The 14,969-nt window shown below is 45.2% G+C and overlaps 1 protein-coding gene across 1 annotated transcript in view; it reads left to right on the top strand.

Moving 5' to 3' along the window:
* The window catches only part of LOC126335602 (uncharacterized), a 375,101-nt gene that overhangs the window by 284,585 nt on the left and 75,547 nt on the right, over window positions 1–14,969 (top strand). The window contains exon 12 of the mRNA XM_049999055.1: window positions 5,937–7,353. Within this exon, the coding sequence (XP_049855012.1) occupies window positions 5,937–7,353 (1,417 nt within the window). The remainder of the gene's footprint in view (window positions 1–5,936; window positions 7,354–14,969) is intronic.

Here is a 14,969-nt window from a genome sequence, read left to right as displayed (position 1 = left end):
CAAGCAGTGATTTCGACACTGGAGTGCAGTATTCTGGAACTTATTCGTTGTTCGGTGTACTTTGAAAAGCTTTCTGTTGTTGATTTCCGTAAGACGAGTTGCTGGGCTTTATTTCACGTGTCAACGCATTCTTGTCTTCTTCCACTGTCTCCGCCATTTGTAAATGTCCTCTAGCATCTACATATCATTAATACACGTTAAGCCAAAAAATGACGAGTCAGTAATGCGTTGGTCCACGTCGGGCTCTTATGTAAGCAGGTATTCTTGGCACTGATTGATGGCGTTGTTGAATGTCCTCCTTGGGGGGAGGGGGGATATCATGCTAAATTCTGTCCATCTGGCTCGTTAGGTCGCAAATTTCTGAACTGGTTGGTTAGTTGATTCGGGGAAGTGGATGGAACATGGAGGCCATCGGTCATGCCGAATTAGGGAAGGATGTAGAACGAAATCGGCCGTGCCCTATCAAATGAACCACCCCAGCATTTTCCTGAAGCGATTTAGGGGAATCACGGAAATGCTATCACAGGGTGGCCGGAATTCGTGTTTGAACCAACCATCTTAAAGCAAGTGAGTGTGCTAACCAATGCTCGGTTCCCGAGCTGGTTGGGGGAGCCTGCCCATAATGCTCCAAACGTTCTCAGCTGGGGAGAGATCGGGCGAGGTTGCTGCCCATGGTGCTGTTTGGCAAACACGAAGAAGAGTAATAGAAACACTCGCCGTGTGGGGGTGGGCATTATCTTGCTGAAATGTAAGCCCAGGGCGGGTTTCCACGAGGGGCTACAAAACGAACGGAAAATATCGTGGACCTACCCCTCTGCTGCAAGGGTGCCGCGTATTCCAACAAAGATATCATGCTATGTAATGAAATGGTATTCGAGACCATTAGTCCTGGTTGCGGAACTTTGTGGCTGAGCACGACGTCCAAAGACACGACTTTGATCGGCATCGGATCTCAGCGTGAAGTGGCACTTATCATGAGATTACATGCCGAATGTGTCCGACGGTACTAAAAACTGGCTTGATGGTGTACAGAGATCTACAGGAGTCGGCGTAAGGGGCGCCGGCAGCTCATCCTCTTTCTGTGAGATGCATATAAATGGTCCTTCTGGTCATGAAAGTACCAGGTGCCCTTCAGATCGACGATAATCATGGATCCGGAGGTCAGAGTACCTCTGTGGTGACTGATGAGTCCTCACGTTCAGCCGTCTCTGCATGTCGACCACCTCCTTCTTGATGGTGTGTTCGGTCATGGTTCACTCTATCCTCTTCCGCTCCTATTCAAATGTCGAGCGATTCACCGATTACTCCCCACCAGCTGGTTTCAGCCCAAATACACGTCCTCTCTAAAATGTTGACAAAAATGGTTAAAATAGCTCTGAGCACTATGGGACCTAACATCTGAGGTCACCATTCCCTTGGAACTAAGAACTACTTAAACCTAACTAACCTCAGAACATCACCCACATCGGTGCCCGAGGCAGGATTCGAACCTGCGACCGTAGCAGCCGCGACGGGAACCGCTTCGCCACCGCGGCAGGCAAATGTTGACATCTGCATAAGTTGTTCACGCGCCTATCTGCGAGGCACACTTACTGACCAACTAAGTAGAAAGACTGAATTTCGCAAAGAATTTATGTCCTGGTATCGACATTCTCCCTGTTTACTATTCTTGCCAGCTACGCCATGAAGCTCGTCTGTAGTGTTACACATTCGTGCTTCGTCCACCAAAGCTTATAGTTTTCGATTTTCCGTCGACACCTGTGTGGACAGCAGTTGGTGACCAATTTGCTTAACTCCTTCGTGATGACCAGCCGGAGTGGCCTAGCGGTCGGTTCTAGGCGCTACAGTCTGGAACCACGCGACCGCAACGGTCGCAGGTTCGAATCCTGCCTCGGGCATGGATGTCTGTGATGACCTTAGTTAGGTTTAAGTAGTTCTAAGTTATAGTGGACTGATGACCTCAGAAGTTAAGTCCCATAGTACTCAGAGCCCAAACTTCGTGATGAGTATTTTTTTGCTTAGATTGTAATCATGTACTATATATACACTCCTGGAAATGGAAAAAAGAACACATTGACACCGGTGTGTCAGACCCACCATACTTGCTCCGGACACTGCGAGAGGGCTGTACAAGCAATGATCACACGCACGGCACAGCGGACACACCAGGAACCGCGGTGTTGGCCGTCGAATGGCACTAGCTGCGCAGCATTTGTGCACCGCCGCCGTCAGTGTCAGCCAGTTTGCCGTGGCATACGGAGCTCCATCGCAGCACTGGTAGCATGCCGCGACAGCGTGGACGTGAACCGTATGTGCAGTTGACGGACTTTGAGCGAGGGCGTATAGTGGCCATGCGGGAGGCCGGGTGGACGTATCACCGAATTGCTCAACACGTGGGGCGTGAGGTCTCCACAGTACATCGATGTTGTCGCCAGTGGTCGGCCGAAGGTGCACGTGCCCGTCGACGTGGGACCGGACCGCAGCGACGCACGGATGCACGCCAAGACCGTAGGATCCTACGCAGTGCCGTAGCGGACCGCACCGCCACTTCCCAGCAAATTAGGGACACTGTTGCTCCTGGGGTATCGGCGAGGACCATTCGCAACCGTCTCCATGAAGCTGGGCTACGGTCCCGCACACCGTTGGGCCGTCTACCGCTGACGCCCCAACATCGTGCAGCCCGCCTCCAGTGGTGTCGCGACAGGCGTGAATGGAGGGACGAGTGGAAACGTGTCGTCTTCAGCGATGAGAGTCGCTTCTGCCTTGGTGCCAATGATGATCGTATGCGTGCTTGGCGCCGTGCAGGTGAGCGCCACAATCAGGACTGCATACGACCGAGGCACACAGTGCCAACACCCGGCATCATGGTGTGGGGAGCGATCTCCTACATTGGCCGTACACCTCTGGTGATCGTCGAGAGGACACTGAATAGTGCACGGTACATCCAAACCGTCATCGAACCCATCGTTCTACCATTCCTAGACCGGCAGGGGACTTGCTGTTCCAACAGGACAATGCACGTCCGCATGTATCCCGTGCCACCCAACGTGCTCTAGAAGGTGTAAGTCAACTACCCTGGCCAGCAAGATCTCCGGATCTGTCCCCCATTGAGCATGTTTGGGACTGGATGAAGCGTCGTCTCACGCGGTATGCACGTCCAGCACGAACACTGGTCCAACTGAGGCGCCAGGTGGAAATGGCATGGCAAGCCGTTCCACAGGACTACATCCAGCATCTCTACGATCGTCTCCATGGGAGAATAGCAGCCTGCATTGCTGCGAAAGGTGGATATACACTGTACTAGTGCCGACATTTTGCATACTCTGTTGCCTGTGTCTATGTGCCTGTGGTTCTGTCAGTGTGCTCATGTGATGTATCTGACCATAGGAATGTGTCAATAAAGTTTCCACTTCCTGGGACATTGAATTCACGGTGTTTTTATTTCAATTTCCAGGAGTGTACATAGTGTTATTGGTACACACTATTTTCGTAAGGTTGCCTGATAGTGGAGGGACCGAGTCAAATAAGGCCTGAACACCATTCGTACGAAGATTTTTCTTTACACTTGCCAGCGGAATGACTTTTATTAATTAGCCAATTAAGAACTTGACATGTTAAGGCAACACTATTAAGTTAAATAATATTACTTAAGAACAGTTACCGATAATAGATCAACAATTTGTACAGAAAATTCAGTGAGATTACGAAAGGTTATAGAGTTAATTCAAATACTTACTCTCAACTTTCCAAAAACCATTTAAAGAAACATGGAGTATGAAAATTTAAATGTACAAGAAATGTTCTCTTCTCAGAACTATGCAAATCTTGTGTGCCACTGGTTACTAGTGCAAAAATATTTACAGCAGATTTTATTAAGACAGACAAGGCAATATTTCATCACTTAAAGTTACATAACTGTCTCCAAAATTTATGAGAAATTTGCCTTCATATCATTAGAAGGTGTTCGATTAAAATGCAACAAATAATTCAGGTTTACCTAAAAGAAGCTCATTAAAACGAAAAAAAAGAAACAATTAAAGTTGCTCGATATGATACCGGCACACATCGGGCAATGTGATCCGGACGAATATTCTAGAAATTACTTAGGCTAGGCCCGATACGTTTCTCCCTACACTCCTCCTGTTCTAAGCATGCAGTGGGAACACGCCCCAAGGCACAAACATACAGTTATAGCCTCATGAAGAGAGAAGCAATAATTAACTGAAATGAGTGAAACTTCAGTCATCAGATCACACGCTGCCAGCGTAGACAACATTTATGACAAATCGCTAAAAGATAATAAGGAAACTGGCCAAGTCAACCACTTCCACTACCACCTGATAGTAAAGAACTGCAGTGGAAAACCGAGATCCAGCTTCAAATCATGCCAAGAGGCGGAAAAGATAAATACTCAACTTTCCTGCAGGACGCGAATCATAGATGGAATGAAGACGCGAACGGTTGGCTGATGAACCTCACCTACGTAAACATAAGCTTGACCTAGAAGCCTAACCCACCAAAATACAAGCAACAAGATTAGCCCCCGTGAGGATCATAAGCTTCCGGGCTCCGAATAACTAAAGAAACCGGCCACGTGGTCTTCCGTTCATACATCCTAAATTTGATTGTACTTATAATCCAACTGTGAACTCCTAGCCAAATTATGCTGTCGTTGGATGACCTTGAAAAAGTAGTTGAAACTGGGCAGTTGAAAGCGTAGCGACCTCAGGAAAGACGAAGAACTATAACAGTGCACTGAACCGCATCTAGTATAGAAGTAGTAGGACAAAACATGCGCAGGAAGTGAACCAGTCACAATTATCACGGATGGGGCAGTCTTTACACATACCGCGTGGTCTCAGCACCGAAGCAACGAACTACAAGTAGCTCATCGAGCATACAAAACTGCTGTGGGATGACAAACAGCAGAGAAACTTGAAGCAACCAAGAGACGTGTGAATAACGACGCCCCACCTCTTTCCTCCATACAAGGGTGGGAGGGGGGTGAAGTGGCCTAGTGGTTCTAGGCGCTACAGTCAGGAACCGCGCGACCGCTACGATCGCAGGTTCGAACCCTGCCTCGGGCATTTATGTCTGTGATGTCTTTGGTTAGTTAGGTTTCAGTAGTTCTAAGTTCTAGGGGACTGCTCACCTCAGCAGTTAAGTCCCACAGTGCTCAGAGCCATTTGACCACTTTTTGTTTTTTGGGGGGGGGGGGGGGGGGGGAGGTGGGCTATAAAACGCTTTACATAAGTATTACTTAACTGTGAAACTTGCTTTTTGATGTCTTCCACATCTGGATCATACACAAAAATTATTCCATCTAACTTCAGCCTGGCTTATAGGCGTTTGTACTGATAATAACGGAATAATTCGGTACCCCCGTAAATCAACTGTACCTTATGCGTTTCTCTGAACACGGGGAAATGTCACTGAACTACATGGAATATTGTGGCTACCTAGAAAAGAAGACTGTAAGTTACATTCAGCTAAAGCTAATGTTAAGGGTCTCTCATTAAACGCTTTTCATAAAAGCCCAGAAACAAACAGAAAATCGCGATGTTGATATCTTAGTCAAGTTAACAGTGGTGGAAGTAGAAGCAGACATAAATGGTCTTCGATGTAAAATTGATTCATGAGTGTACCAAACTTTGGAGGATGAATAAATATATGGGGATTCAAGAGCTGGTATCTCCTTAAAAGTATTCACATAAAATCAAATAAGTTAACTATGTTTTGCATTTATTGTAATATCCTGCTGTCAACGCCAATCTGAAAGTAAAAAATATTGTGTAGTATTATTGTGAAGTAATGGAACTGTAATCTATTTGTCGTGTCCATATCTTAATACAATTCAGATATTTTTCAGCCATTAATTTTCACATTTCTGATATTTGATAATAGCGTCTAAGGAATAAAATTGTATTTCTTCGCAGGTACCCATCACCAGGGTACCACTCAGTGGTCAGGGGAAGATGCCAGTCGTCAATCAACGAGGGGAAATAGCGATCTATGCAACGGTTGACAAGTCTAAAAAGACGAACAAGCGCCTCCGAGAAGCGGCCGTCAGCTCGACGACGCAAGATGGAATCGCACCTGCTGCATTACCGATGGCCGAACAACAGGGTTCAAAGGCTGACCCTGATGTCAACAATTACGTCAACGTCGACGGGGGCGTTTGTCAAGAAGACAATACCGATGGCAACAGTACGATTCCCAGTTTTGATGCCACTAATTATGAGAACATCGACTTCGCCCATTCACTTGAGTACTACGAGAATTCTCGGGATATCCTGTCGAAGGTTTCATTGGTTGCTCAGAGCGGTGACCAGAATTCCAGTGATAGTGCCCTTGATGACGGTGTTCGAAATGGTATGACTTCCTCTGGGGAAGGAGCCGTGACTTTCTGCGCGAAATGTGGTCACGAGTGCCCCGACGCTATTTCCGACCACCCTGAAAATCAGAACGGTAGCAAAGTGAATTCCAGTGCTTCTCTAGCTACGTGTGAAGGAAAAGTCACGAAACCCGACGTCGAAGACGATTATTTGATGATGGAGCCGACGAAGAATGGGCGTGCGGGAGAAAGTGGGAACACCTTGGAGGCGGTCAGCGGTACGACGAATGGCAGCTTCCCGGGTTACCTCCCCATGTCCCCTATCACGAGTGTCAACTCGTCCAGTAACAAGATAGAGACACTGAAACTGCAGGTGGACCACAATTCCTTAAACTGCCCGTCGGTTGAGAAGTCTGTGAGTGTTCCCAGCTTGCTGACCGGTGAAATGGAGCGGTGCGTCAGGAGGTGCGACTTCTCGTGCCAGCGGGTGGTGTGCGGCTCTACTGTGACGGTGGTCCACCACCAACATGTGTTCCACCAGCACCAGCACTACAACGGCGACAGCCTGCGGCGGCACCTGCTGACGCCCAGCGAGGAGGCGCGGCACCGCGGCAGCTTCGCCTACAGGAAGCGCTCCAGCTCGGCGGACTCGTCGAGGTACCTGGACGAGTTCGACGAGCACGACGGCGGCGAGCACGACCGGCCCATCTCGACGTCGCAGTCCAACTTCTGCATCCCGGCTGCCCAGGACGAGCCGTCGCAGACGCCTCCAGTCCCACCGAAGAGCAGTGCGCTGACGAAGCAGACCGCGAGTGTAGTGTGTGGTGACAGCTCGAAAGCGGAGGGTGTAGTGTCGCCGTTGAGTGGCATAGTGAACGTGACCAGTGAGCAGGAAGTGTTACCCAAAGTGCACAGTGCGAAGCGCGAGTCCCGGGTTGTTGTGGAGCCGGCTGTCGAGGTTACGGAGTGTAGCACGATGGAGTCTGCGGACAGCCCAGCAGCGGTGTCGGACGCACCAGGTATGTCTCCTGCACTGATTGCATTGTTTTGCTCTACAAAGTTTACGCTAAATCCGTGGACGTGCGAACTTACAAACCTTCAATTCACTTCTCCCTTCTAAAAAGGAAAAAGGTAAGAAAATACAGGCCTGTACATTGATTAGCACAAACACTTTGATAACTTGTGTTTTTGAATGTCTATCCTTTTGGTGGGAGGTATTGGGGACCACGGCCGTTCACTATTGTAAGAAAATGAAACGCCTACAGTCGTCCGTATGATCTTTTTATTGTGTAGCTACCAGTTTCGGTACTTCAGTGCGCCATCTTCAGCACTTATTTGATGCTGAAGGAGTTATCGCTCCAACAGTGGCCAACACCACTGTTCTACTCAGCTGCGACAGTAATGTCAGAACACGTGATGGTTGGTGTGCTGCGTAAGCCCGTTATATTGGTCACTAATGCACATATGGTTCGTGGTAACCCTTTCAGCATCAACTATGGCCTGAAGATGGCTTATTGAGGCCCATAAAATTTCTAGCTACTCAATAAAAAATATTATAAGGACGGCAGTAAGTATTTCAGTTTCTTAAAACTTGTGTATTAAGCGTATTGGTCCGCCTCCCTAATGCACACAGCGACGACTCTGACATGAATTCGTCAAGGACTTGACAGGTTTCAGGAAGTATGTGCAACGAGACATCTACGCACGGTTAATGCAGTTCCGGTAAATTGCGGGCTAGTGGTATGAGGGTGCGAACCTGGCGCCCCATAGCGTCCCAGATATTTCATCAGCTTCAGACTGGTTGATTGTTTGATTCTGGGGGAGGGACAAAACCGCGAGGTCGTCGGTCCCATCAGATTAGGGAAAGATGGGGAAGGAAGTCGGCCGTGCCGTTTCTAATCTCGGCATTTGCCTGAAGCTATTTAGGGAAATCGCGGAAAACCGAAATCAGGATGGTCGGAGGGTGGTTAGACATCAGCTTCAGCTCAAGTGAATTTGGTCAGCGTGGAAGGTGACATCATCATCAAGGAAGACATCAAGATTGAAGCGATGAAGGTGATCCTCAGTAATCTCCACGAAATCCCCACCTGGCATGGTGCATTGGATTACTAACACATGTCCTGTGGATGCATAATAATCCCCCCAAGCCGGCCAGAGTGGGCGAGTGGTACCAGGCGCTACAGTCTGGAACGGTGCGACCGCTACGGTCGCAGGTTCGAATCCTGCCTCGGGCATGGATGTGTGTGATGTCGTTAGGTTAGTTAGGTTTAAGTAGTTCTAAGTTCTAGGGGACTGATGACCTCAGATGTTAAGTCCCATAGTGATCAGAGCCATTTGAACCAACTCTTCCCACTAGCCAGTGATCGTAGAACGGTGTATCTTTCGAGCAGCTCGTTACGCATAACAAGACAATCGACAATGTGTCACAAGAAACCACTACCAAAGTCTAATAAGTACAGTCATGAGACACTCTGTTGCGAAAGTTGTTACCGTTCGACAGCTAGCGCTCTAAGCGGTGAGAAAGCAGACGGCCACATGCGTCGTAAGGATAACGTTTCTTTGTTATTATTTTCTACTTACTTAACTTAATAGTTGTTATATTTTTGCATTCCATGCGTTAGTAAGTTACCAAAAGGCATGGACTACGTTGGAATATGTGTAGAAACAGCCGAATCGCACTGATCCAATGACACAAGCCACAACATATTCACGAAGACATACTTTCGAATATATTTATATTTTTAGAATATAAACAAATTTGATGCATAGGAAGCATATATCTTTATTGTTATGATGATAGCCATGTTGCTTGACACTTAAAATTTCTTATGGAGTCCAGTGATTCGCCCTCTATTACTCTTCACTCTATTTTCTAATACATGAATAATTTTGGAAATGTAATTACTTTTGTTTCAAAAGTGAATTTGTTGAAGATTCTTGGCGTTTATAGCTCAGATTTAGCATCAGTTATGCAATTAGCTTCTCCTGTGTCGGGAAACAGTTTTATTGCTTTTGACAGTTTGCTACGACGTCTGTGTGGTTTTACCTCAACTACAGTTGTTGTGGCTTTTTTGATACGTTAAATAATGTAGGTATTAATTCCATATAGGTTGCACATTCACTGATTTAGAAGACACTGTACAGAACAAAACACTTCTTTGTTGTATAGATATACCGCATCTCTCTGTTAAAGGTCAGCTTTTCTGGTGTTGACTAGCAATGTTTTTTCAATAAAGGAAAACGGCGTTAGTCAGTAGACGTCTGTACATTACAAGAGAATCGTAAATAAAATATCCTGTAAGGCAACGTTTCGTATCTCCCAGTGGCCAAATGTGGTGTAATTTTTTTGTGGCTGTCGATTTTTAAGGCAGTGCATACACTCCCTACTGTAGAAACTATATTACAAATCAGTGTAATCATTAGTATTCGCGATCACACAATATCATATTCAGATGTGTCACTTGCTGACCGCTTGAGTCGCTTCTGTCGCTGGAAGTAAGAAAAATGAGACGAGGTGTCGCGACATGTTAGACATTGCTATTACGTTGATCCAGTGTCCAATTTCGATGATCCCGTCCCCACGGCAATCGTAGTTGACATTGACGTTGAGTCAATATGGAAACACGAGTAGGTGATCTGGTGCGGAGCTCAACGATAAACAATTAGCGCTGAATTGTGCGTTCCGGAACACTTGTTTCTGTTGTCCTGTAATCAGATCTGCCACAAATCGCCGCCCATCGTGCGTTATAGTGCGGGGTAAGCCTTCGAGGGCAAGCTTCCGGCCTTCATATGGTTCCAAGTCCTACAAACACTTTCCACAGTTGCTCACGTGTGTAGCCCGCGAACAACGACCAGCTTCGCCGTTCCAAGATGCTAGTTCTCAGGCGCCGTGCCAAAGCATTCTGGCCTTTGTAAAAGTCTCATTTACAGTTGATTCCGCCATGTTAGCCAGTATCTTCCCTCCTCCGTGAGTCACATTAGACTAACGCTTTTATTTCTTCAACGGTTCCGGGTATCGTAAAGAGATTTTCGGTATTGTGGTAAGGTTTTATGGAACCAAACTGCTGAGGTCGTCGGTCACTGAGGTTTTCGGCAAATGATAATATGCTAAGGGGCAAGTACTCATGTATCCATAGAGATATTGAAGAAAGTTCGAGTTTGAAATAGAATGAGTACAGTGGCTTTATACATGTTAATGATGAGGTTGAAGCTCTTCGCAAAAGAATCCGAGAAATGAGAACTGGAAAGCAATGTGACCAGAGTCAACTATAGCGCTGTAAACACCGCCAAGCAAAGCTATCATGCGAGGCTTCGTCGTTATGTGAAGGGCTAATTTCAATAGAGGTACAAGTCCATTTTTGTTCATTCTGAGATCCAAAGTCCTAAAGTGAAATGAACGCTGAAAAATCTGGAGTTGAGATACCATAAATATTCAGATATATATACTTGAATATTTCTGGTATCTCAACCGTAAATTTTTCAGCGCTCTTGTAACTATAGGACCCTGTATCTCAGAATGAACAAAAATGGACTTGTACCTTTCTTGAAATAAGCCCTTCATATGTAGCAAGACAGGACTACGCTGCTCATGCAAACCTCATGTCCTATACGGCGTAGATACAGGGTCAATTACGATTATTGTATTTGTAACTACGGCAATATCAGGCATATCTGATGGAGCTTGGCAAAAATATTCCAAATGTGTGAACGTCTCCCGGTTTTTTCTGAAATAACTACAGTGTTGTCATGCAGTTTTACATTTAAAACCTCCTCGATGTTGCTTACTTGCCAAAGACGATACAGAAACGTCATAAATTTATACTTCATAATGATGAACAGTCCCATTCAAGGAGAATCGGAAACTACTCTATTAATTTCCTTTGATTCGAAGAAAAAAATACCTGGCCTGTCTTTGCTTGGAGCCGACTGAATGCTACTTTAAGTAAACCATCTGCTTTCGGGCAAATGTGTCAATAAATAGTAGTCGAAATTGTGATTAGAAGGAATGTATTTAAAATAAACGGTTACAGTTTATTCATAATCACTCAAGGCATGTCACCCACAAGATAAGTACTTTTCTTCAAACGTCGTTTTCCACTTTACGAAGTATGTGCTCAAATTGTTTACTATCGACTTCAAGGCATATTTGCTGTCGCCGTTCAAGAGAGAAATTAACAGATGAAAGTACGTTGGATGATATGCCGTTGCTCGCTGCAGTGATTCGAGGGCGTATATCGTCTTGGGTAGTTGGATGGAGGAGGGGCTTCGTAACAGACCGCATATCTGAGTGCTCGCCATAGAAATCAAGAGTGATTCAAATCGAAAGACCTGGCCAGTCATTGTGCTGCAGTATTCCGTGCTACCCAACGGCCAAGACATCTTTTTTATTCAATGTTTGCGTTGCTACACTGGAAGAGTGAGATGGGCAACCTCTCATTGGAACCACGTGCACAGTGTCTTTTCCAGTGGTACCTCTACTAGAAGAACAGATAGAATGTTCGTAGGGCAGTGTGCATACGTATTTCCATTTAATTTCCGTTGGATGAAGTAAGCCCCCACAGTGGGATTTCCTTTGATGCCGGACGATAGGTTTTCGCTTCACGGTTGTTGTAAGTGTAACTGAGGAAGCCAAGGTAACTTTTCAGCTGCCTAGTAGTGTATGTTACATTACCTTACCGTGGTTCAAGAACGTTGCTTCGTCAATAAAGTACGCATTCTGAAAAAAACTTAGTGCCGTTTTGCAAGCACTCCAGAGCATCCAATAAAATTTTAAGCAGCTGTTGAAATCACTTGACTTAGTGACAGATGGAACATGAGTCAATGCGAATGACGCTCGTCTGGCTGGTTCCAAATTCCTTGGCAAAACGGCTCGTGCACCATTCGCAGTATTGAAGTTGTATGTCTGACTTCTCCTCGCTGTGAACATGTCTGCATGCAGGGGATTTTGTAGCAGAAATGACATGTCTGTAGACGGCACAGTTCCTGCTAGTTCTGCTGTGCAAGAGAGTATAGGGTCGAGAAACTCGATTCAATGACATGGCCTGGCATGAAAGTGCTTACAATGCAGCAGCGCACCTGGTTTACTGGCATTTCAGTTTTAGAATATTTCTCACATTCGTTTTCGAAGAGTTTCAACCTCAACATTCGTTATATCACTGTACTCGTCATTTCAAGCGCTTTCGAGTTCCTTTAAAAGGTAAACCATTCTATTCTAAAAAACCATACTTACTTCAATGTCTTGATGGAGAAGACTTTTTATCACCAAAGTACATGGCCGTTAGCATACTATTATTTGCTGAAAACCTAGTTTCGATATCTGAAGCCGTTCACGAAATAGGAGTGGTTTTATGTCTTATGTGATTATTTTCATTGCCGCATTACGTGTCCGCAACGACAGCAAGTGACAGTCAAATCTGATAGTAGGAAGTGAGCATAATGTTTTGGTTCATTAATGTACATTTCCTTAAAATCTGAATACCCAGTCTGTTTCGAGATTTAGGAGTTCCATCTTATATTTGTGTGAATAGCTTGCTTGTGAACCTCAGGTTTTCTCTGTTGGATTATTTGTTTCTATTTTCCTCTCTCCAACCGAGTAGTAATTTCTGCTTCTGTAAAGTTTGGAAGGTACGAGACGAGGTACTGGCAGAAGTAAAGTTGTGAGGACGGCGCGTGAGTCGTGCTTGGGTAGCTCAATTGGTAGAGCACTTGCCCGCGAAAGGCAAAGGTCCCGAGTTCGAGTCACGGTCCACCACACAGTTTTAATCTACCAGGAAATTTCATATCAGCGAACACTCCGCTGCAGAGTGAAAATCTCATTCTGGAAACATCCCCCAAGCTGTGGCTAAGCCATGTATCCTCAATATCCTTTCTTTCAGGAGTGCTAGTTCTGCAAGTTTCGCAGGAGAGCTCTGTAAAGTTTGGAAGGTAGAAGACAAGGTACTGGCAGAAGTGAAGTTGTGAGGACGGAGTGTGAGTCGTGCTTGGGTAGTTCCTTTGTTAGAGCACTTGCCCGTGAAAGGCAAAGGTCCCGAGTTCGAGTCCCGGTCCGCCACACTGTTTTAATGAGCCAGGAAGTTTCGTATCAGCGAACACTCCGCTGCAGAGTGAAAATCTCAATCTTTTAGATTCTTACGCAATGACCATAATAGTGTTAGATGCTATTAAATTTACATATATCTTTTTTTTTCTTTCTGTCCTTGCCGAGGCGAACAGAAAGAGCAATTCTCAGTTCTTTTAAAGCAAATCTCAGAGGATCTGCACACTAGATTAGAGTCGATATGCTAAATTCACATGTACCCACCCGAGTTGTTGACCGCATGTGAGGTATGAGGTGACTGACGAAATCATAAGAGAGTGAACCACTCCCAAATGAGTAAAAAAAGATTAGAGCCTCAACAACAGACTTTAATAGCATATAAAAAAGAGAAATTTATCATTACGTTTACGGCAGCACGAGATTTTCGATCTTGGATGCAGCTAGAGGAAGATAAGCTTTCTAATTTACACGTTCTCATGGTACCAGATTCAGATGAAAGTAACAGTCTTTCATGCGGAATACAGAACTGCAAAATTTTTTTTAAGTAAGAAGAAACGCTCATCTGATATAACTGAATTCGATAATAATAATTTTGCTTTGGATGAAAGAAAATGAAATCAGCCATCACGAAATATCTTATTCCTATAGTGGAGGACCATTTCGTTCTCTGCGACCTTCGCCGTGCACTGATAAATATGTTCGTAAACGTGCAACATAAACGTGCTGTCTGTGAGGTGTCGTTGGCATGTGAGTACTTGTCGAAAAATGTCAATGCCACATGACCAACAGAATTAAACACCGCCGCAACACAACACTTTGCAGTAGATAATGACACTGAAATGCTGCATTTACGAGCATACAAACTAAATGTTGGGGTCACCACTGGATGCAAAACATTTAGTTTAAAAAAGAGAAACAGGTATGCTTCAATAAAGATTATTAAACTAAGTAAGGGAACATGTCCTGTGTGCTGCCCTCTCTTCCACAATATCTTATCTATGTCCTGAAACAGGCAAAGAACGTTCTTGAGTACACAGGGTGGTCAGTAACAGTCTGAAACTACAGTAAGTGTGTTACAGGGGAGGTAGTGCTGAGACACAATTGTTGAGAAAAAAGTTCAATACCTTGCGTCGTTACCGAATTAATTAGCATTGTAGGTAGCCAATCAGGTCATCGTGCGAGCAAATAGAAGATTTCCAGAGACAGTGTCACCATACTTGTTTGTCTTTTGATTTCCTAAAACTGAACAAATGTAGCTTTTGCTCGCCTAGCTTAAATACATCACTTCCGAAATGGCACGTTTTAACTGATAATGAGCATTTGAACAAGTGGTGACTCTCGGACCTACGGACGCATTATTGCATTTTAGTGGCTGTTAGTGCTTTAATTTGCGCTCGCAATGACCTGACTGGCTAACTTCAATGCTAAATAACTCTGAATCGGCTTAACGTGTAGAATTTGTTTCGTAGCAATTATTTCTCAGTACACCCTCCCCTGCAATAAGCGATAATTTTTTCAGACTGTTTGTGACAACCACTACAACAATACAGTCAAATGGCGGAGTTTTCTTTCAAAATAAACTTCTATATTATTTCCTAC

Source organism: Schistocerca gregaria, chromosome 2 (assembly GCF_023897955.1).
Source record: "Schistocerca gregaria isolate iqSchGreg1 chromosome 2, iqSchGreg1.2, whole genome shotgun sequence".
In the NCBI taxonomy this organism is placed as follows: domain Eukaryota; kingdom Metazoa; phylum Arthropoda; class Insecta; order Orthoptera; family Acrididae; genus Schistocerca; species Schistocerca gregaria.
The sequence above is the reverse complement of the archived record's forward strand: the minus strand, read 5'-3'. Positions and strand labels throughout refer to the sequence as shown.